Source organism: Salvelinus namaycush, chromosome 3, assembly GCF_016432855.1.
Source record: "Salvelinus namaycush isolate Seneca chromosome 3, SaNama_1.0, whole genome shotgun sequence".
NCBI classification, from domain to species: Eukaryota; Metazoa; Chordata; class Actinopteri; order Salmoniformes; family Salmonidae; genus Salvelinus; species Salvelinus namaycush.
The window spans coordinates 16,696,106-16,721,321 of NC_052309.1; the positions used below are offsets into that span (position 1 = coordinate 16,696,106).

At 42.5% G+C, this 25,216-nt stretch overlaps 1 protein-coding gene across 1 annotated transcript in view; it reads right to left on the bottom strand.

Moving 5' to 3' along the window:
• Positions 1–663: 663 nt before the first annotated feature.
• The window catches only part of LOC120043033 (reticulon-4 receptor-like), a 31,216-nt gene continuing 6,663 nt past the window's right edge, over positions 664–25,216 (bottom strand). Inside the window, exon 3 of the mRNA XM_038987768.1 lies at positions 664–2,054. Coding sequence (XP_038843696.1) covers positions 664–2,054 — 1,391 coding nt within the window. The remainder of the gene's footprint in view (positions 2,055–25,216) is intronic.

The following is a 25,216-nucleotide window of genomic DNA, read 5'->3' on the forward strand; positions in this document are numbered from 1 at the left end:
GGGGGCATAGCCATGGTAGCCAAATTATTGGCCAAAATAATGGCCTGCCCAGTCATTTTATAGATGACCCTAAAAGCCAATTTATGCTTGCTCCATAAATGCAATCCGGAGGTTCCGTGTGGAGGGTGTGACACAATTGCGGAGGCTTGCGGAGGCCAAATCGAGCTCTGTACAGCATCGCTGTGCGTCTCCCAAATTTTGTAACAATGCGGAGGGCTCTGTAATTCTCCGTATAGCTCTGCATTGACATGATTGGTTGACAGTAGCTGGGGGTGTGAGGTCCTATATAAACACAAACTTACTTCCTTGACAATTTCCTTCACAACAGCTCTGCTCTGCACCACAAAGTGCAAAAAGTATCAATGCCCTGACTTCTGGAGAGGCCATATCACAGTAAATGCTGTACGGCCACTGCAGATGGCAGATTGATCATGCAGAGCCTTTGAGCATGACGGGATGTTAATTGCCTAATTAAATCAGGAACCACACCTGTGTGGAAGCCCCTGTTTTCAGAATACTTTGTATCCCTCATTTAGTCAAGTGTTTCCATTATTTTGGCAGTTACTTGAATGAAAGGTCTGTTCCCCTTTCCCCTTGGCACTTAGCAGGGCCTCCTGCACTGGCCTTACACTTGCCCATATTATCCCTCTGTTATTGTAACTTCTAACAGAAGTCTAAGGATAGCCAAAACACAGGCAGAAAGACAAGCCTCCATGCTCCAATTGTAGATCCGTGGGACTTGAGACACAGAGGGTCTGACATGTTCTCCTTTGCACACCTTTTCTTCTTTTCAGGGTCATTGGAGGGGCTTAGATCCTCTGAGGACTGGTCCAGGTTGTTAGATAATGTTCCCACTGGCCCATCGTTCAAACTCTGTTTGTTCTGGGGTTTGTTGGGGTCAGCTTCCAACAGCTTAGTTTTGGAGATGTTCTCTTTCTCCTTCAGAGGATTGTTGGTGATTTGTCTGCTGTTGTAGGAGGAGGGATCTGGGAGACCCTTGCTGGAGATGATGGACGACTTGTCTTTGTCTGAGAGGCAGCACCTGGGAATACCAGCCCTAAGTGGACTTTCCGTGGTGAGTTTTCCAGATCGTGTCTTGGAACTGAACACGCTAATCCAAGTATGGTCAGAGCTGTCATAGCAACCTTCCAGGTCAGGGCTCTTTAGCTGTTTCAGGTCTTTTCCGGATAGTCTGGTCGGAACATGGCACTCAAGCTCTGAGCTAGACCCTTTAAATCCCTTAAACCAGTCCCACAGGGTCCTGGCCCGGCAGTCACAGATCCACTGGTTCCCATTCAGACGCAGGTACTGGAGGGACACTAGTGGGTCCATGGTCTCCCCTGTCAACACTGTTAGATTATTGAAGAACAGAAACAAAGTGGTCAGCTTGCGCAGGTCATGAAAAGAATTGCGCTGGACGAAGGTCACTCGATTCTGATGCAGCAGCAAGCGGTCCAAGCTCACCAAGCCTCGCAGCATGTGATCCGTCACAGTCTTTATCTTGTTGTTGTGGAGGAACAGGTAGGTCAGGTTGGCCAGGTCCAGAAAAGTATCGTCATGGAGAGTCAGTAAGCTGTTGTCCTGGAGATAGAGGTGCTGCAGGGAAAATAGTCCCCTGAAAACACCTACAGGCAGCACAGACAAGCCACAGCTGTGCAGGTGCAGGGTGTGCAGTCTAGACAGGCCTCGGAAGGCCGTGGGGCTGATGATCCTCAGGTCATTGTCCCCTATGTCCAGCTCCTCCAGCCTCTCTAGGCCGTAGAAGGCACCAGCCTCGATGTGGCTGATGTTGTTGGAGTAGAGCCAGAGTACGGTGAGGTTTCTGCAGGGGCTGAAGCTGGTGGAGCGGACCACGGTAAGCTTGTTGTTCTGGAGGAAGATGCGCTGGCTGTGGATGGGGATCTCTGTGGGGATGGAGTAGAGGCCCTGCTGTTGGCAGGCCAAGGTGGGCCGCGGCTCGCTGTGGCATATGCATGGCACTGGGCAGCCCTCCACCCAACCTTCCACCCGAGGCACTGACTGAAGCCAAAGGACCAGAAAGTAGAGTTCGCCAACTGCAAAAGAGGAAGACACAAGTGGGTAATAAGAATATGTCTGGGTTCTGCTGGACTTAGAAGAAAAGCATTTGTGTTAACTTCCAAACACCCAGTCTGCTGTAAATCATGCAACATGAATAGAGTCTTGTCCTTGAGACAGAACTGAGCAATTTCCTTTAAGATTTAAGATATTTCCTTTGGCTATATTGTAAAAATGTATGAACCCAAAAAATGTGTTCTTTGTTTCTAATTTAAGGTTAGGGTTAGGCATTAGGGTTAACAGTGTGGTTAAGGCTAGGGTTAAGGTTAGGGTTATGTTTAAAATCATATTGTATGACTTTGTTCTAGCATAGGGTTTCCCAAACTCAGTCCTGGTTGATTATTTGAATCACCTGTGTAGTGTACCCAGGGGGGGCCCCAGGACCAAGTTTGGGAAAGCTGATCTAGCACATACTGTAGAACATTTAAACAGTCTCTTAAAATACCTCACAGTACATTTACAAAGTTCGAATTTACCTATTAAAAGCTAGAATATATTTAAACAATGGAAAATAAAACACAATAATAGTAGAAGCATGGAATTCATGATTTTACATATTAAAATGTAGTGATCTTTAGATCTTTACGTTTTGGGATTTTGTTGAATGAAGCAGCAGAACACAACACCCTCTATAAAATGGCGATATTTACAATCCTTAGAAGGAATCAGTTTCTCAAGTCTAATCAGAGCAGAAGATCCTGGTTTAGTTTTCACTGACTGTGCCTCAACATTTCATCTCTGTTCAGCTCTCCAACTACTGCAGTATCACAGTCTCTTCCTCTGTTTTACTACTATATAATCGCCTTGGCATTTGCAATGGTGTCTTTGAATTGAGTTTTTATTTACTACAGAAAACAACATTTATTAGGCGAAATGGATATAATGCACTCATGATGGAGTCAGTCAATTCACATTAAAAAATCCACATTTCCCTGTATGAGTAAAGCTACCATATAAAGTGGATAGCGGCTGGAATACACACCAAATTTGATAGCTTTTGACTACTTCATTTTGATTCCTGTTCTGGAAGCACAGGCCAGAGAGAGAGGGAAAGAGAGGGGGGGGGGGGGTTGTAGGGAGAGAATGCAGAAGTGGGGGGGTGGACTATTTGACAAATTAACAAAACATTAGTGGGTTGAGAAAAATTGCTCCAGACTAACAGAGCAAATCACATATGAGGATAGCTGGGATTTGCCACTTGGCCTATGCTAGAGATCTCAGAGTGGATTTTCTTGCTTCAATGCTATCTGGAGTGATGGGGTGGAGAAAGGAAAGTTGGCATAGGCTCTCACATTAGTGGTGACATCACTTGAGTGCCTACAGTAGAACTCGTGTCCAGTGCAGGATGCACTTTCCTGCTACATTTACTACACTGTAAGGCTCTCTTATAGTAAAGGACAACTCAATTTGATAAAACAGATATGTTTTCTTAAACATAATATCCATAAAAAACATTAACAAACTGTGTGCTGAAAAGTCTTACATTGTGACTATGCCACCCCACCAACATATCATATGGACTACAGGTTTTTGCCAATTGATGTGCATTGTAATTTATTAGCTTATTAGAAGAAAAGAAGAGAAATGTAATATGATTTTAATAAATACCTTGGAGCAATTTAAAATGTGGGAGATTTGCGAAGGCTGTCAGACTGGCAACATGGAGGCATGTTATTTAACCAGGCTAGTTGAGAACAAGTTGTCATTTACAACTGCGACCTGGCCAAGATAAAGCAAAGCAGTGTGACACAAACAACAACACAGAGTTACACATGGAATAAACAAACATACAGTCAATAATGCAATAGAAAAAAAAGTATATATACAGTGTGTGCAAATGAGGTAGGATAAGGGAGGTAAGGCAATGAATAGGCCATAGTGGCGAAATAATTACAATATAGCAATTAAACACTGAAGTGATAGATGTGCTGAAGATGAGTGTGCAAATAGAGATATTGGGGTGCAAAGGACAAAAAAAAATAATAATAACAGTATGAGGATGAGGTAGTTGGATGGGCTTTTTACAGACGGGCTATGTACAGGCGCAGTGATCTGTGAGCTGCTCTGACAGCTGCTGCTAAAAGCTAGTGAGGGAGATATGAGTCTCCAGCTTCAGTAATTTTGTTGGAGTGTTGGAGGCTATTTTGTAAATGACATCGCTGAAGTCAAGGTTCGGTAGGATAGTCAGTTTTACGAGGGTATGTTTGGCAGCATCAGTGAAGGAGGGTTTGTTAAGAAATAGGAAGCCGATTCTGGATTTAATTTTGGATTGTAGATGCTTAATGTGAGTCTGGAAGGAGAGTTTACAGTCTATCCAGACACCTAGGTATTTGTAGTTGTCCACATATTCTAAGTCAGAACCGTCCAGAGTAGTGATGCTGGACGGGCGGGCAGGTGTGGGCAGCGATCGGTTGAAGAGCATGCATTTAGTTTTACTTGCATTTAAGAGCCGTTGGAGGCCACGGAAGGAGAATTGTATGGCATTGAAGCTCGTCTGGGGGTTAGTTAACACAGTGTCCAAAGAAGGGCCAGAGGTATACAGAATGGTGTCATCTGCGTAGAGGTGGATCAGAGAATCACCAGCAGCAAGAGCAATATCATTGATGTATACAGAGAAAAGAGTCGGCCCGAGGATTGAACCCTGTGGCACCCCCATAGAGACTGCCAGATGTCCTGACAACAGGCCCTCCGATTTGACACACTGAACTCTGTCTGAGAAGTAGTTGGTGAACCAGGAGATGCAGTCATTTGAGAAACCAAGGCTGTTGAGTCTGCCATTAAGAATGTGGTGAGTGACAGAGTCGAAAGTCTTGGCCAGATCGATGAATACAGCTGCACAGTATTGTCTCTTATCGATGGCAGTTGATATTGTTTAGGACCTTGAGCGTGGCTGAGGTGCACCCATGACTAGCTGGGAAACCAGATTGCATAGCGGAGAAGGTACGGTGGGATTCGAAATGGTCGGTGATCTGTTTGTTAACTTGGCTTTCGAAGACCTTAGAAAGGCAGAGTAGGATAGATATAGGTCTGTAGCAGTTTGGGTCTAGAGTGTCTCCCCCTTTTGAAGAGGGGGATGACCGCGGCAGCTTTCCAGTCTTCGGGGATCTCAGACGATAGGAAAGAGGGGTTGAACAGGCTAGTAATAGGGGTTGAAACAATTTCGGCGGATAATTTTAGAAAGAGAGGGTCCAGATTGTCTAGCCTGTATGATTTGTAGGGGTCCAGATTTTGCAGCTCTTTCAGAACATCAGCTATCTGGATTCTGGTGAATGAGAAATGGGGGAGGCTTGGGCAAGTTGCTGTGCAGGGCTGTGGACTGGGGTACGGGTAGCCAGGTGGAAAGCATGGCCAGCCGTAGAAAAATGCTTATTGGAAATCTCAATTATCGTGGATTTATCGGTGGTGACAGTATTTCCTAGCCTCAGTGCAGTGGGCAGCTGGGAGGAGGTGCTCTTATTCTCCATGGACTTTACAGTGTCCCAGAACTTTTTGGAGTTTGTGCTACAAGATGCAAATTTCTGTTTGAAAAAGCTAGCCTTTGCTATCCTAACTGCCTGTGTGCATTGGTTCCTAACTTCCCTGACAAGTTGCATATCGCAGGGGCTATTCGATGCTAATGCAGTACACCGCAGGATGTTTTTGTGCTGGTCAAGGGCAGTCAGGTCAGGAGTGAACAAAGGGCTATATCGGTTCCTTGTTCTACATTTTTGAATGGGGCATGCTTATTTAAGATGGTGAGGAAGGCACTTTTAAAGAATAACCAGGCATCCTCTACTGACGGAATGAGATCAATATCATTCCAGGATACCCGGGCAAGGTCGATTAGAAAGACCTGCTCGACCTAAAGTGTTTTAGGCAGCGTTTGACAGTGATGAGGGGTGGTCGTTTGACCACAGACCCATTACGGACGCAGGCAATGAGGCAGTGATCGCTGAGATCCTGGTTGAAGACAGCAGAGGTGTATTTGGAGGGCAGGTTGGTTAGGATGATATCTATGAGGGTGCCCGTGTTTACGGATTTGGGGTTGTACCTGGTAGGTTCATTGATAATTTGTGTGAGATTGAGGGCATCAAGCTTAGATTGTAGGATGGCCGGGGTGTTAAGCATGTCCTAGTTTAGGTTAGCATGTGCTAATAGGGCACAGTTGAAAAGCAAGAGAAGAAGCGATAGGGCTCTGTAGAGACAAAGCATCTTCAAACCAGGTGGCTTGTAAATAACAGAAGACTCCAAAGTCAAAGAAGAAAAAGGCGAATGAAAGAGAGAGAGAACTAAAGAATTCTGCTTGTGAACGAAACAATAGATAAGGCTCATTTAAATTAAAATAAAATTGTATTTGTCACATGCGCCGAATAAAACAGGTATAGACCTTACCATGAAATGCTTACTTACAAGTCCTTAACCAACAATGCAGTTCAAGAATTAAGAAAATATTTATTAAATAAACCAAAGTACAAAATGTATTGAAAAAAAACACAAGCCTATATACAGGGGGTACCGGTACTGAGTCAATGTTTATTTTTATTTTTTTATTTCACCTTTATTTAACCAGGTAGGTTAGTTGAGAACAAGTTCTCATTTGCAACTGCGACCTGGCCAAGATAAAGCAAAGCAGTGCGACACATACAACAACACAGTTACACATGGAATAAACAAACATACAATAAATAATACAGTTGAAAAATCTATATACAGCATGTGCAAATAAGGTAGTATAAGAGAGGTAAGGAAATAAATAGGCCATGGTGGCGAAGTAATTACAATATAGCAATTAAACACTGGACTGGTAGGGTGTGCAGAAGATGAATGTGCAAGGGTACAGGTTAGTCGAGATAATTTGTACATGTAGGTAGGGGTAAAGTGACTATGCATAGATAATAAACAGCTAGTAGCAGCAGTGTAAAAACAAAGGGGGTGTGGGGGGGATCAATGTAAAAGTCCGGGTGGCCATTTTATTGATTGTTCAGCAGTCTTATGGCTTGGGGGTAGAAGCTGTTAAGGAGCCTTTTGGACCTAGACTTGGTGCTCTGGTATCGCTTGCTGTGCGGTAGAAGAGAGAACAGTCTATGACTTGGGTGACTGGAGTCTTTGACCATTTTTAATTCCTGAGGGGGAAAAGGTGTTGTCGTGCCCACTTCACGACTGTCTTGGTGTGTTTGGACCATGATAGTTTGTTGGTGATGTGGACACCAAGGAACTTGAAACTCTCGATCCGCTCCACCACAGCCCAACATTGTGAATGGGGGCGTGTTCGGCCCTCCATTTCCTGTAGTCCACGATCAGCTCCTTTGTCTTGCTCACTTTAAAGGAGAGGTTGTTGTCCTGGCACCACACTGCCGGGTCTCTGACCTCCTTCCTATAGGCTGTCTCATCGTTGTCGGAGATAAAGCCTACCACTGTTGTGTCGTCAGCAAACTTAATGATGGTGTTGGGAGTCGTGCTTGGCCATGCAGTCGTGGGTCAACAGGATATACAGGAGGGGACTAAGCATGCACCCATGAGGGGCCCCCGTGTTGAGGATCAGCGTGGCAGATGTGCTGTTGCCTACCCTTACCATCTGAGGGTGGCCTGTCAGGAAGTCCAGGATCCAGTTGCAGAGGGAGGTGTTAAGTCCCAGGGTCCTTAGCTTAGTAATGAGCTTTGTGGGCACTATTGTGTTGAACGCTGAGCTGTAGTCAATGAACAGCAATCTCACAAAGGTGTTCCTTTTGTTCAGGTGGGAAAGAGCCGTGTGGAATGCGATTGAGATTGCGTCATCTGTGGATCTGTTGGGGCAGTATGCAAATTGGAGAGGGTCTAGGGTTTCCAGGATGATGGTGTTGTTGTGAGCCATGACCAGCCTTTCAAAGCACTTCATGGCTACTGATGGGGGGCGGTAGTCATTTAGGCAAGTTACCTTTGCTTTCTTGGGCACAGGGACTATGGTGGTCTACTTTAACTTCTTATGGCTGCAGCCCGGCGTCGGTACACTTATGACAACAGCCAGCTCAAGTGCAGGGCGAGAAATTCAAAATATATTTTTTACAAATATTTAACTTTCACACATTAACAAGTCCAATACAGCATATGAAAGGTACACATCTTGTGAATCCAGCCAACATGTCCGATTTTTAAAATGTTTTACAGCGAAAACACCACGTATATTTATGTTAGCTCACCACCAAATACAAAAAAGGACAGACATTTTTCACAGCACAGGTAGCATGCACAAAGCCAACCTAACTAACCAAGAACCAACCAAACTAACCAACAAACAACTTCATCAGATGACAGTCTTATAACATGTTATTCAATAAATCTATGTTTTGTTCGAAAAATGTGCATATTTCAGGTATAAATCATAGTTTACATTGCAGCTACAATCAGAAATTGCACCGAAAGCAGCCAGAATAATTACAGACACCAACGTCAAATACCTAATTACTCATCATAAAACATTTCTGAAAAATACATAGTGTACAGCAAATGAAAGACAGGCATCTTGTGATTCCAGCCAATATTTCCGATTTATTAAGTGTTTTACAGCGAAAACACAATATAGCGTTATATTAGCTTACCACAATAGCCAGAAACACAAGCCCTTCCCCAGCAGTAAAAGTTAGCGATCGTGACAAACCAGTAAAAGATATATAATTTTTGACTAACCTTGATATTCTTCATCAGATGACAGTCCTATAACATCAGGTTATACATACACTTATGTTTTGTTCGAAAATGTGCATATTTAGAGCTGAAATCAGTGGTTATACATTCTGCTAACGTAGCTACTATTTCCCACAACGTTCGGATATTTTTCTGACACTTTTTCTGACACACATATTCTGACCAAATAGCTATTCATAAACATAACTAAAAAATACATGTTGTATAGGAAATGATAGATCCATTAGTTCTTAATGAAATCGCAGTGTTAGAATTCTAAAAAATAACTTCATTACGACATCAAGCTTCGGTATAGCTAGAGTACCCAAACGTTGGGCGCCGACGACTAGTTCACATGCACGACAGATATATGAAATAGCATCATAAAATGTTTCTTACTTTTGCTGATCTTTCATCAGAATGTTGGACAAGGGGTCCTTTGTCGGGAACAATCGTTGTTTGGATTTAGAACGGCCACTTTCCCTCTCGATTTAGCAAGCACACTAGCCAAGTGGCACGAATCTCTCCATCGTCAACAAAGTCAGAGAACGGAACACGGCAAAACTCCCGAAAAAAATTCAATAATCTGATTAAACTATATTGAAAAAACATACTTTACGATGATATGGTCACATGTATCAAATAAAATCAAAGCCGGAGATAGTAGTCGCCTATAACGGCAGCTAAACAGAAGGCAAATCCAGGTACCACCTCGCGCTCTCCAGAAATGGGGGACACGTCATACAAAGAGCTTGTATTCCACTTCAGACCAAGATAAACACTAAATTTCTTCTCTCACCGCCTCTTGACATCCAGGGGAAGTTCTAGAAAGTGCATGTATACTAATACGTATCATGCCCTTTTATAGGCAGGAAGTAGAACAGAGCCTCGATTTCAGACTTTCCACTTCCTGGTCAGGAAGTTTGTGCCAAATGAGTTCTGTTTGACTCACAGATATAATTCAAACGGTTTTAGAAACTAGAGAGTGTTTTCTATCCAATAGTAATAATAATATGCATATTGTACGAGCAAGAATTGAGTACGAGGCCGTTTGAAATGGGCACCTTTTATCTGGCTACTCAATACTGCCCCTGCAGCCCAAACAGGTTAAACATGTAGGTATTACAGACGCGGTCAGGGAGAGGTTGAAAATGTCAGTGAAGACACTTGCCAGCTGGCCCGCTCATGCTCTGAGGACACGTCCTGGTAATCCACCTGGCCCCGCAGCCTTGTGAATGTTGACCTGTTTAAAGGTCTTGCTCACATTGGCTACGGAGAGCGGGATCACAGTCGTCCGGAACAGCTGGTGCTCTCATGCACGCTTCAGTGTTGCTTGCCTCGAATTGAGCATAAAAGGCATTTAGCTTGTCTGGTAGGCTCACCTCACTGCGCAGCTCTTGGCTGGGTATGCATTTGTAGTCTGTAATAGTTTGCAAGCCCTGCTACATCCGACGAGCGTCAGAGCCGGTGTAGTAGGATTCCATCTTAGTCATGTATTGACTCTTTGCCTGTTTGATGGTTCGTCTGAGGACATAGCGGGAGATCTTATAAGCGCCCGGATTAGTGCCCTGCTCCTTGAAAGTGGCAGCTCTACCCTTTAACTCGTTGCGGATGTTGCCTGTAATCCATGGCTTCTGGTTGGAATATCTACATACGCTCATTGTGGGGATGACGTCATCGATGCACTTATTGATGAAGCCTGTGATTGAGGTGGTATACTGGTCATTGCCATTGGATGAAACCCGGAACATATTCTGTATTGAGTGAGTCACTGGTACTTCCTGCTTTAGAGTTTGTTTGTAAGCAGGAATCAGGAGGACAGAATTATGGTTCGATTTGCCAAATGCAGGGCGAGGGAGAGTTTTGTATGCATCTCTGTGTGTGGAGTAAAAATTGTCTCGTTTTTTTTTTCTCTGGTTGCACATGTGACATGCTGGTAAAAATGAGGTAAAACTGATTTAAATTTGCCTGCATCAAAGTCCCTCGCCACTAGGGGTGCCACTTCTGGATGAGCAATTTCTTGTTTGCTTATAGCCTTATACAGCTCGTTCTTAGTGCCAGCATCGGTTTGTGGTGATAAATAGACGGCTATGAAAAATCTAGATGAAAACTCTCATGGTAGATAGTGTGGTCTACAGCTTATCATGAGGTACTCTACCTCAGGCGAGCAATACCTTGAGACTTCCTTAATATTAGACATCGCGCACCAGCTGTTATTGACAAAAAGACACACATACCCACCCCTCGTCTTACCAGACGTAGCTGTTCTATCCTGCCGATACACAGAAATCCCAGCCAACTGTATATTATCTGTGTCATCGTTTAGCCACGACTCGGTGAAACCTAATATATTACAGTTTTTAATGTCCCGTTGTTAGGATAGTCTTGAACAGAGATCATCCAGTTTATTCTCCAGCAATTGCACGTTGGCCAATAGAACGGATGGTAGAGGCGGTTTACCCACTCGCCAACGAATTCTCACAAGGCACCCCGATCTCCGCCCCCTGTATTTCTGTCTTTTCTTCACGCGAATGACAGGGATTTGGGCCTGGTCTCGGAGAAGCAGTATATCCTTCGCGTCGGACTCATTAAAGAACGAATCTTCGTCCAGTTCGAGGTGAGTAAATGCTGTTCTGATATCCAGAAGTTCTTTTCGGTCATAAGAGACGGTAGCAGCAACATTATGTACAAAATAAGTTACAAACAATGCGAAAAAACACACAAAATAGCCCAGTTGGTTAGGAGCGCGTAAAACGGCAGCCATCCCCTCTGGCGCCAATATTAATTAACACAATATAATCTATTTGTATTCTAGGATTTTTTTAGAGTCATTCCAACCAGACAGTTATTTCATCAACATTGCCCAACGTGTTTTGGGATGTTGGCATTGCCCATCGGTCCTCATTGTGATAGAGGCAGGCCTTAGTCATCTAAGTTAAATATTCCTCTGGCACAGGTGCCAGCTTTGGGACTAGGAGACCTCTCAGAAGAGATGCTCACAGCTTCAGCATTATGTTCTCTATCGTAAAGGTCCCCACAGTTACAGTAATTATCCTGTAAATGAAGCCATCATCATTTCAGGCACTGAGAGGTGACTCCCAAATGAACTGCCGCCACGTAGCGTATTTACTCACTGTGAAAACGGCACGTGTGCATTTTCCGAAACTAAAACGAAACCTGAAATTGTACAATGCACTCATAAAGATGTTGGTAGGTATTGACATACTGTACATGTATTTACAGTACCTTCACAGAAACTCATCAATAAATGTCTTAACGGGGTTTACTTTATTATTGGTATAAAGATTTTCAGGACCCCCATTGTTTCTGAACAGCTTGGGAGTCTATGGCTATTATAGTTGGCAGCAATTCCGCTGGTTCTTTTCAGAGGGAGAAAAAAAGCATATCTTTCAGCACTGAGCCAGGCAAGAAGAAAAAGCTGATGCTTGCTAGACAGGACACCACAGTACAGACAGTCACAACAAGTCATTAAAACTGCAAAGCATTGAGATCAGCTCAGGAAGAAGTGTTTGCAGTAAATATACATAAAGTCAACTCGACACCCAAGCATACGGTATCAGTATTTAAGAAAAATACGTTTTTCAGAGTTTTTCAGAGAAAAATACGTTTCAGAGTTGATAACACATTTATTCACCTTTATTCAATCATACAAATCAGTTAGAATGAACTTAAAACTTTCAATTCCATTTTAAAACTGGTTGTTTAGATCCTGGTTGCTAATTGGGCGAGCTGTCTACCTAAAGTAAACTGTAATATACCGTAGAATACTATACTACACACTACTATCCCTCGATCATGATGGAAACTCTATTCCCAGTAGAATACTATAGTGAACACTACAGTATTATGTGCAAAAAAACACTGTAGTAAATACTACAGTATCTAATTTGCATATACCATGCCCATTCCCCTCCCCCATATCAGTTTGTACCACTCATAAGTGAGAAACCTACATGCCAAGTATAGATGATATATTGTGTTCCCTACAGATAAAATGAAAGAGCATAAGCGCTGAACTATCTGTTCAGACCTACCTACCTACCTACTGCTTATGGAAAATGTGCTCTTTTAGTATTTCTCTAGTAGGTTCCATCAAGGAAACAGGCTCTGCTTCAATGTCAAATATAATAATACCAAAACACTATAGTAAATACTACAGTATAATAGAGTCTGCAAAACACTACAATAAATACTACCGTTTAGTAATGTCCGCAAAAACATGACAGTAAATATTACAGTACACTACAATCTGCAAAAACAGTATATTAATTACTATAGAATAATATATACTACAGTTATTTTACTACAATATTTATACTATTGTTAACTGTAAATACTACAGTATACTACAATATACTACACTAAATACTATAGTAGGCCTAAATACTAAAGTAATGTCCGCAAAAACACTACAGTGAATACTACAGTATTTAAACCATATTATAAACTGGGTGGTTCGAGCCCTGAATGCTGATTGACTGAAAGCCATGGTACATCCGACCGTATACCACATGTATCACAAAACATGTATTTTTACTGCTCTAATTATGTTGGTGACCAGTTTATACAGTGCATTCGGAAAGTAATCAGACCCCTTGGCATTTTCCACATTTTGTTACGTTACAGCCTTATTCTAAAATTGATTAAATTGTTTTTTTCCCCTCATCAATCTACACAAAATACCCCATAATAACAAAGCAAAAAAAGGTTTTTACACATGTTTGCACATTTACATATAAAATGTAAAAAAAAATCACATTTGTATAAATATTCAGACCCCTTAGTACTTTGTTAAAAGCATCTTTAGCTGCGATTACAGCCTCAAGTCTTCTTGGGTATGAGGCTACAAGCTTGGCACACCTGTATTTGGGGAGTTTCTCTCATTCTTCTCTTCAGATCCTCAAAAGCTCTGTCAGGTTGGATAGGGAGTGTCGCTGCACAGCTATTTTCAGGTCTCTCTAGAGAAGTTCGATTGGGTTCAACTCCGGGCTCTGGCTGGGCCACTAAAGTACATTCAGAGACTTGTCCTGAAGCCACTCCTGCGTTGTCTTGGCTATGTGCTTAGGGCCGTTGTCCTGTTGGAAGGTGAACCTTCGCCCCCAGTCTGAGGTCCTGAGCGCTCTGGAGCAGGTTTTCATCAAGAATCTCTGTACTTTGCTCCATTCATCTTTCCCTCGATCCTGACTAGTCTCCCAGTCCCTGTCGCTGAACAAAATCCCCACAGCATGATGCTGCCACCACCATGCTTCACAGTAGAGATGGTGCCAGGTTTCCTCTAGACGTGACGCTTGGCATTCAGGCCAAAGAGTTCAATCTTGGTTTCATCAGATCAGAGAATCTTGTTTCTCATTGTCAGAGTCCTTTAGGTGACCTTTGCAAACTCCAAGTGGGCTGTCATGTGCCTTTTACTGAGGAATGGCTTCTGTCTGGCTACTCTACCATAAAGGCCTGATTGGTAGAGTGCTGCAGAGATGGTTGTCCTTCTGGAAGGTTCTCCCATCTCCACAGAGCAACTCTGAAATGCTGTCAGCATGACCATCAGTTTCTTCCTTCCCCAGATCTGTGCCTCAACACAATCCTGTCTCGGAGCTCTACGGACAATTCCTTCAACTTCATGGCTTGATTTTTTCTCTGACATGCACTGCCAACCATGGGACATTATATAGACAGGTGGGTGCCTTTCCAAATCATGTCCAATCAATTGAATTTACCACAGATGGGCTCCAATCAAATTGTAGAAACATCTCAAGGATGATCAATGGAAACAGAATGCACCTGAGCTCAATTTCGAGTCTCATAGCAAAAGGTCTGAATACTTATGTAAATAAGTATTTTTATTTTTAATATATTTGCAAAACATTTATTATGGGGTATTTTGTGTAGATTTATAAGGAAAAACATGTATTTAATACATTTTATAATAAGGCTGTATCGCAATAAAATGTGGAAAAAGTCAAGGGGTCTGAATACTTTCCGAATGCACTGTAATATAAATAATGCACTTCAGGTTTTTGTGGTATATTGCCAAAATACCATGGCTAAGGGCTGTATCCAGGCACTTGTGCAAAGGAACAGCCCTTAGCCGTGGTATATTGGCCATATACCACACCCCCTCGGGCCTTATTGCTTAAGCATACCACCGTCGGTCCCGTGTAGCTCAGTTGGTAGAGCATGGCGCTTGCAACGCCAGGGTTGTGGGTTCGTTTCCCACGGGGGGCCAGTACAAAAAAGTATGAATGTATGTACTTGTAAGTCGCTCTGGATAAGAGCGTCTGCTAAATGACTTAAATGTAAATGTAAAATACCATAGTATTCATGTGGGCGACCTCGGAAACAATGTTTCACTTTTGAGTTTTGATCTCTGTACCACTAGAGGCTGTGTATACACTTGACACTTACATGCGGTTGCTGCTATCAGAATACGAAGATAGCATTGAAGGTCATGACAGGTCAAGACACACAAAAGTCGCATTGTGGTCAGATTGTGTTAAGATCTGGCATACTACTTCAGGAGGTGGTCAGGGGCGCATTGTGTGTGGATTTCTTCTCAGTCTGGATGCAATCAGGCCACCTGAAAGCGCATAGAGTGGGCCACTTAATCAGCACAAATCTTGTGTTTTGGGAGCGAGAGGCACATCTTTTCATTAAAAGTTGGAGGAAATACCTTCCTAGCGTGTGAGGAACGTGTTTGCTGGCTTTATAAATGCTAGCCAGCTAGCTTATTAGGAAAGCATTTTTTGGGGGGCTGGAGATATGCTAACCTGTTCGCAATACCCTTAACTTTACTAGCTAGCTTGCTGGCTAGTTACAGAGGTTAGCTGGCTAGTTAGCTACAGTAGTTGGCTCGTGCCATCAAGTTGTTGTGTTATTATCAAATTTAGCCTGTTCCACCATTTGCAGAATGCATACTGGTATTTTAATATAGTGTGGGAAAAGGGAATCCGGACACTATAAATGCACTAAAAGAGTCAATGAAACGCAGACTGTTCCATCAACCAGATTGGAGCACATTCATCAAGTCTGATCTAACTAAGTGGATATTGCTTAAATCCGTTATGATTGATTTATTGTAAAAATCCCACAATGTGGTTACTTAAGTCCGATTTGGATATATTTGGCTGTTTTCACTGCACAAGATTTACATAAGCGGTCCCTTTTAAGATTTAGAAGAAGTGACTGCTAAATGCTAACTCCAGTTCGTATAAACTGGTAAGCATAGCTAGCATTCAGAAATCGGTAGTCAAAGTCTTTTTTAACTGTAATGCAGTTGATTGGTAACGATGACATGAATATGTGTTGGGGTTGACAGCCATACAAGCATTATACTCAGATTTGTATCTCAACATAATGTGAAATACACATATAAACAATAGCCTAAATATGTTAATTCCATTGTTTTGGTTGAGTTCGATTGACCTCTTTACCACGTCTATAACCCTTTTCCATAAAAAAATATTCATGTGCTAGAACTAATGCGCATCAAGAAATAACGACGACAAACGTACTGGAAAACTGCTTAAATCAACTTTAGGCGCACTAGAGCACATAAGATAAATCTGCTTATAAGAAGTGGTTTTAAGTCCATTTTAATGTAAACTTTGCTTTTGAGAAACCGAATCAAGAGAGTTAAGGATTTATGCATGCTCAGTTGTTGGGTCTCGAGCACTGGGCGAAAGGACATTTGAAATGGAAGTTATGGAGCTCCCTTGCGTGCTTCTGTTATGTAGAAAAGTTACAGGAAACTGATATGTGGAGAATGATACATTTGCATCTGATGGCCATCACGTATAAACTCAGCAAGAAAGGAAACGTCCTCTCACTCTCAACTGTGTTTACTTTCAGCAAAATTAACATGTATAAATATTTGTGAGGACATAACAAGATTCAACAACTGAGACATAAACTGAACAAGTTCCACAGACATGTGACTAACAGAAATTTAATAATGTGTCCCTGAACAAAGGGGGGGGGGTCAAAATCAAAAGTGACAGTCAGTATCTGGTGTGGCCACCAGCTGCATTAAGTACTGAAGTGCATCTCTTCCTCATGGACTGCACCAGATTTGCCAGTTCTTGTTGTGAGATATTACCCCACTCTTCCACCAAGGCACCTGCAAGTTCACAGACATTTCTGGGGGGAATGGCCCTAGCCCTCACCCTCTGATCCAACAGGTCCCAGACGTGCTCAATGGGATTGAGATCCGGGCTCTTCGCTGGCCATGACAGAACACTGACATACCGGTCTTGCAGGAAATCACAGACTGAGCAGTATGGCTGGTGGCATTGTCATGCTGGAGTGTCATGTCAGGATGAGCCTGCAGGAAGGGTATCACATGAGGGAGGAGAATGTCTTCCCTGTAACGCACAGCGTTGAGATTGCCTGCAATGACAACAAGCTCAGTCCGATGATGCTGTGACATACCGCCGCAGACCATGACGGAGCCTCCACCTCCAAATTTATCCTGCTCCAGAGTACAGGCCTCGGTGTAACGCTCATTCCTTCTACGGTAAACTCAAACCCGACCATCACCCCCGGTGAGACAAAACCACGACTCGTCAGTGAAGAGCACTTTTGCCAGTCCTGTCTGGTCCAGCGATGGTGGGTTTGTGCCCATAGGCAACGTTGTTGCCGATGATGTCTGGTGAGGACTTGCCTTACAACAGGCCTACAAGACCTAAGTCCAGCCTCTCTAAGCCTATTGCGGACAGTCTGAGCACTGATGGAGGGATTGTGCGTTCCTGGTGTAACTCGGGCAGTTCTTGTTGCCATCCTGTACCTGTCCTGCAGGTGTGATGTTCGGATGTACCAATCCTGTGCAGGTGTTGTCACACGTGGTCTGCCACTGCGAGGACGATCAGCTGTCTGTCCTGTCTCCCTGTTGCGGTGTCTTAGGCGTCTCACAGTACGGACATTGCAATTTATTGCCCTGGCCACATCTGCAGTCCTCATGCCTCCTTGCAGCATGCCCAAGGCACGTTCATGCAGATGAGCAGGGACCCTGGGCATCTTTCATTTTGTGTTTTTTTAGAGTCAGTAGAAAGGCCTCTTTAGTGTCCTAAGTTTTCATAACTGTGACCTTACGACACTAACAGCTTACAGACGGTTGGAAATTAACGACCGTTCCACAGGTGTATGTTCATTAATTGTTTATGGTTAATTGAACTAGCATGGGAAATAGTGTTTAAACCCTTAACTATGAAGATCTGTGAAGTTATTTGGATTTTTACGAATGATCTTTGAATGACAGGGACATTTCTTTTTTTGCTGAGTACATAAATATAACAAAAATATAAACGAACAAAAATATAAACGCAACATGCAACAATTTCAAAGATTTTCTTGAGTTATTAGGAAATCAGTCAATTTAAATAAATTCATTAGGCCCTAATATGGCTTAGGGCAGGGGTGCAGCCATGGGTGGACCTGGGAGGGCATAGGCCCACCCAATGGGGAGCCAGGCCCAGCCAATCATAATGAGTTTTCCCCCACAAATGGCTTTATTACAGACAGAAATACTCCTCAGCACAAGGTGAACCTGTGTAATGATCATGCTGTTTAATCAGCTTCTTGATATGCCACACCTGTCAGGTGGATGGCCTATATTGGCAAAGGATAAATGCTCACTAATAGGAATGTAAACAAATTTGTGCACAACATCTGAGAGAAATAATTATTTTGTGCATATGGAAAATGTCAGGGATTTTTTTTTCAGCTCATGAAACATGGGACCAACACTTTACATGTTGTGTTTATATTTTTGTTCTGTAACGTCCTGACCAGAGTTCTTATGTGTTTTGCTTGTTTAGTGTTGGTCAGGACGTGAGCTGGGTGGGAATTCTATGTTGTGTGTCTAGTTCGTCTGTTTCTGTGTCCAGCCTAATATGGTTCTCAATCAGAGGCAGCTGTCAATCGTTGTCCCTGATTGAGAATCATATATAGGTGGCTTGTTTTGTGTTGGGGATTGTGGGTGGTTGTTTCCTGTCTCTGTGTTTGTGTTCTGCACCAGATAGGACTGTCTCGGCTTTCACGTTTGTTATTTTTGTTATTTTTGTTATTTGTTGATGTTCACCATTTATCGTCTAATTAAACATGTTGAACACTAACCGCGCTGCAGTTTGGTCCTCTCCTTCATCCCAGGAAGAAAGCCGTGACATGTTCAGTGTACATTTCTATGCCATTGTAGGCTACTGTAGCTTGCATTTGATTTGGAGCTGGTAAACAGATTTAATAAATAGCCTATAAATTCAGTTTATTGCTGTAGCTTTCTGTTATTATGCAATTATGAATGGCCAAGTTTAGTTTAAATGGGAAGTTATCAATTGGGAAGGGAAAGGGGATAGGGCCTATTGAAATAGCCTAGGCCTATTGAAATTACAAGTCAATCACGCAAATTGGCCTAACTATTGCATTTCCATTTATAACAGTGTGTATAACTTTTGCACAATTGCCAGAAAATATCATGCGTTTTTTTTTGTCCTAGTGTTCCTTGGGCAGAGTTTTCGAGATCCTCTGTCCAACTTTAATCACTCTTTCCTGACCGATTTATCCATAGCTATGCAAATGCAAAAAAAAAGAAATATTTATTTACAATCACTAGCAGTCAAAGAAATTAAATCCATTGATGGAAAATGATCTGGCGAATATAATAAGGAACAATTCTATTTTGTTTTGCGACATATGCAAATTCTTTGTTAATAATATTTTTGGGGATGGCAAAAACTTTTTTTCAATTTGTTTTATGTCGCTACAGGTTACATTGACATTGCTTCTTAATTCGCTATGAAAAATGGGTTAATGTGGACACGGTAGACACATTTAAATGTAGCTGTAGACTCATGACGTGTTCACAATCAGAATACAAAAGCTAAATGAACTGCCAAGTCTAGACATAGAGAGTGAATGATGCCTAGACTAGACTAGACGAGAGGAGACAATTATTTCTGAGACAAGCGAAATCACGCATCAACGTCATTCTCATGGAAATATCCAAGTAAATGCCCAATAGAAAAAAACTAACGAAAATGCAGCTAGTGTACTGTCATTCCAGGTGCAATGTTTGACATGATTGAGTTAGCTTTAGTTGGCTATAGCTAGCAAGTGACAAGAACGTTATCCAGCCTTCATAGCAACCATATTGTTTAGAACAGACGTCCAATTTCTTTGCAAAAATAATTTACGAGTGGATCGCATCTGTAATAACATGACCAAAAGATCTAACAACCAGATTTTTGTCCAGACTATATTTTCTGGTGTAATAATGAAATTGTATGAATTTACTTATCAAAATAAAGTTTTAATGAAAATATGTTATTCATTGTTATTTTAATATGTTGTTAACCGTTTTATAAAAGCAATAAGAAACGCGAGGCAGTGCTGTATCATGAATACAGTTACAGGTAAATGGGTTGACTGGCCGTCCGCTATCGTGTCGGGCAGAACGCCATTTACTTTTGACTGAATTCATGATACAGCACTGCCTCTTGTGCCTTATTGCTTAAATATACTTTAGTCGAAAGCCCTGATTTGCAGAACACTAAGACAAAACCCTGTCAAATGATGACAACCAACATCTGGTAAACAGCAAATGAAAGCATGGGTGCTACCGAGTTGGTGGCAGGGGGGTTTATAAACAATATGACAATCTCCAGATATTAACTATACAGTAATTGCAGATCGGGCAGCATATTGTAACAACAATATGTCCTTGTTTAAGTCAAATTGCAGGCAGGTGCAGAACATCACTCAGTCACAGACTATGCTAAAAAATATACTGCAAGAATATCCCAAATTAATTAAAGGTGTTAAGTGCATCAGTGTGCATAGACTGTGTGCATAGACATAGGTGTATCGTTGTGCGTCATCTACATTCTTGACAGACTGGTGCTTTTTTTATCCTCTTTAACGTGTCACGAAACAGTGTGAAATTGTTTTACCTGACTGAAGTGCACGTCAACAGAAAAAAGCTAAAACAACATTTTTGGGGGGATTACATTTGCACCGACATGCAAGAGAGAGAGGGGGGCCCCAATCCATCACAAAGAAATCCAGAAAAGTGACTGTGCCCTTAAAGGTTTTCTTTATACGTACATGCCTGTGTTGTGGGGCCCATGTTGTGCTGAACATCCTATGGAGGGGGAAAAGGTGCTGCATTATTAACAAGCTGCTCTTGTTCGGGTGCTCCTGGGTGCACTAAGCCCTGTGGTGGAAAATAGATTCTGCAGTAAATAGTAGCGATAAGGCACGAGGCCACTGAACCCTGGCGCTCTCCACCTCTAGATCATCGCACGACGCTCTCTGGAGCTTCTCATTGCTCAGCTGATAGGACACTTCTCAGCCACAGCCTTTTATTGATCCATCACCTTTTCATTTAGAGGGCTGTCCAGTCTAAGCCCTGCCTTGCTCTCCACAGCACAGCACAGCTCCTTTGCTGGCCAGCCCAGACAGCCATCACTCTTGGTCTTGTTCCCTTCCCCTTTTCTCATCCTCTTATCTCACCGCTGCTGAACAACAACCGAAATGCAAGCGGACATGAAATTAGTTTGTGTACCTCACTCGACATGGCCCTGAAGAAAGGGGTAGGGGGTGTTGAGTAAGTCGAAGGCAGCGTCGGCGGTGATTTGATAAGTGTCTGTGTTCGACAGGCGGCAGCTGCGAAGGTGGAGGATCGCACAGCTGTAAGGGCACCTATCTGCTGCCTACCTCCACTGTTCAGGCGGTCACAGAGAGGAGTAGGAGAGGCTGAGCCCACGGTCCTCCTGCCTGTCACAGACAGTCTGAGCTGCCTTGGTACTGCTGTACTGAAGGGGGTAAACATGCCTGCAGCTGGAGAACAGAGCCTGCTCTCTGATCCCCACCACAGCCTGGTGGTACTCGAATACTGGCTATGAATACTGTGCCTATTAATCAGCTGCCTAAAACCATAAAACCTGCCGTAGCAATATTTATGGAAAAAGCTTTGTTTACAATAGTGTCAGTGCACACACTTGTTTTCTTACGAAATCTGGAAGGATCTACTTGTGACTCCTGTGCCTACACTCATATGTTACATTTGGAATGAAGCCTATGATTATGTAAGCTCAACCTGCTTTTTGTTTGTTCAAATGAGGTGCTGCCTTGAATTCATCCTATTTTGGATATTTTCCATGGGTACACTCCAATTTTCAAATATCTGTGAGAGGAGCCCAATTGGTATTTTCACAATGCCCAAAATCATTTCACGGTTTTATTTGACAATGGGTAACAAGGGTATGCATGCTACAGCATGTATTTCATGAAAACTTCAAAGCGAGTCTGATTCTATTGGGTCCCATGTCAGCCAAACCTATTGTCTCAGCTTCCATCCTCCCATTGATAATAGAACAAAGCTCACAATGTATATTTTCTTCATGGAGGCTGAAGGGTTGAGTCATAAATCACCAGTCTCCACCTTCACTGCAAATAGTCTCACATTGCATCTATTATGCAGCTATGTTTTCCAAGAAATGTGGATCTGAAGTTAACATGTTAGCGTGCCTTTTGAATCCATCCAAAATCAAAGTTTATTGGTTGCGTACACAGATTTGCAGATGTTATCGCAGGTGCAGCGAAATGCTTATTTTTAGTTCCAACAGTGCGGTAATACCTAGCAATAAAAAATACGAAATAATAATAATACTAATATCAGAACGAGCAATTGTTCTTCTGTCTCGTGGTTGTTGGTAATCAGGCCTACTGCTGTTGTGTCGTCAGCAAACTTGATGATTGAGTTGGAGACATGCATAGCCACGCATTCATGGGTGAACAGGGAGTAGGTTCCTGCTATGTATGCCTTGCATAAATACACAAATTAAAAAAAGTTACAGAGAAAGATGCCATACAGCAGAGAAAAAAGGATGAAAGTGATTTCACACAGATGTGACGTTGCATCTTAACGGCCCTCATAAAAACCCTGCATATCTTCCATAGTTCTTCCATATTATTATTATGTGGCTTAGCCTATTCAAATATATTGTGGGATTTGTATGTCACATACACTGAGTGTACACAAACATGTACGAAACATTAGGAACACCTGCTCTTTCCATGACAGACTGACCAGGTGAACCACACCTGTTATATCCACTTCAATCCGTGTGTATCAAGAATGCCACCCAAAGGACATCCAGCCAACTTGACACAACTGTGGAAAGCATTGGAGTCAACATGGGCCAGCATCTCTGTGGAACGCCTTGTAGAGTCCATGCCCCGACGAATTGATGGCAAAAGGGGGTGCAACTCAATATTAGGAAGGTGTTCCTAATGTTTTGTACACTCAATGCATACACACACAAATATTAATAATTGTGTTAGATCATTAAATTCTACTGATCAAACAACATTATATTCAGATATGAATAAACTCTGTCTGTATAAAATATTTTATGTACTTTGGCAAATTGAATTTAAGCTGTACATTGCCAAGCGTCTATGAATCAGCAACGACAACTTGACAAGCATCTCACACTCTCCATTTCTCTCTGCTTCTCTCCATCCCTCTACCATCCCACCCTCGGTTTCTTACCTCCATAAGTCTCCTCTACCTTCCCACTCTGAGTGCCCTTGCATCTATCATCTGCCCTCCCCCTCCTTTCCTTTCATCTTTGTGTATTCACAACCACAACCTCAAGAGGGAAATCTGTTTGCACATGGGCGCCTTTGACGATCTGAACTGGGATCTCCTCTGCCTGCATGTCTCTACCGCCCCCCCTCTTCTCTCTCTCTCTCTCTCTCTCTCTTTATCACTTCCCCCCTCTCCCTCTCTTCCCCACTCCTCTCTATCACACACTCCTCTCTCCCACTCCTCTCTATCACACACACTCCCCTCCCTCTCTCATCAACTGCTGAAGATGTCACACATTGTATTCACCAGAGGAACACACACTAGATGAGATATCTGTGAAAGTAGCCCCAACGCTACACTGCTGCATGTATGCATCTAATGATCAGAACAGTACAGTGTCAGAGCATAGCACCCCTCAATGAATACTAATTTAAACACTAAATGATTGTGTAGAGCCATATGCGTGATGTGCCCGTAGAATCTTATTCCCCATACACATTATGCAACTTTCTGATCACCCAGTTTTAATTTGCATACTAGTTTAGGCTATATGGTATAAGCCCAAACTCTTAGAAAAGGGTTCTTCAAAGGGTTCTCCTATGGGGACAGCCAAAGAACGCACAGTTGTGTCAAGTTGCCTGGATGTCCTTTGGGTTGTGGACCATTCTTGATACACATAGGAAACTGTTGAAAAACCCAGCAGCGTTGCAGTGCTTGACACACTCAAACCAGTGTGCCTGGCACCTACCACTATACCTCGTTCAAAGACACTTCAATATTTTGTCTTTCCCATTCACCATCTGAATGGCACATACACAATCCATTTGTCAATTATCTCTAGGCTTAAAAATCCTTCTTCAACCTGTCTCCTCCCATTCAACTACACTGATTGAAGTGGATTTAACAAGTGACATAAATAAGGGATCATAGCTTTCACCTGGATTCACCTGGTCAGTCTATGTCATGGAAAAAGCAGGTGTTCCTAATGTTTTGTACACTCAGTGCGAATTCTCAGAAAACAGTGCAAATACAGTTGATCTGCCTCTCGCGAAGCCTGCAGTCTAGAAGCTGATGTTCTAAACCATATTATGGGAAAACATCAAAGTGAGAAGGTAATCCTTTTGGAAAAAGCTCCTGACTGTGAATACATGGAAAGGTGCACCTGTAAACTGCTTTAAGCTATGCTATCATAATGTTTTATTCTGTAAACATGTGGGTGACCTGGTGTCTTTGTTCCTCAAGTGATTTATGATCGGGACTTGAAACAACGCTGACAGAACTGCCTGGCAGTTCAAACTCACTTAATTATGCCATTAGCTCCAGTCAACATAGCAAATGGGTCATCCCACTGAAATGGAGAGAGATAGAGAGTAGGTGAAGAAAGGGAGTCTGTAGTAAAACAACTACTTGAGACTGCCAGGCTTAAAAAGCTACAGAACTGATGACATAATTGTCCAACACAGTTATCACCATGACATAAACAATAATGACAGGAACTGACTTAGTTAGGACACAAAATGTTATGTAGGTAACCTAAGCTTCAATAAGTCAGCTAAACTATTTTCAGAGTCAGCCAATTTCAAAAAGTCCATAGTTATCTAAAAGGAAACAATCCCAAAAAATGTATCCGCACAACACAAATGAACATTGCAAACTCAAGACAAGCATCTGCTATTTACAGCTGATAATGTGTGTCCAAAATATTATCACCCCTTTGGAAAAGCCTCCAGTTTACTGTAAGACATTGAAGAGGAACCGCAAAATCTAAGACGAAAACTAATTTAGGAGATTGTCTATTTTAAACTGAACCCCAAAAAGGGGAAGCAGGGAAGGAAGGAGGAAAACAAACAATGGCTGAAAATAGTTTAGAAATGTGTTCCTTTGTGTGGCATTAATCCACAG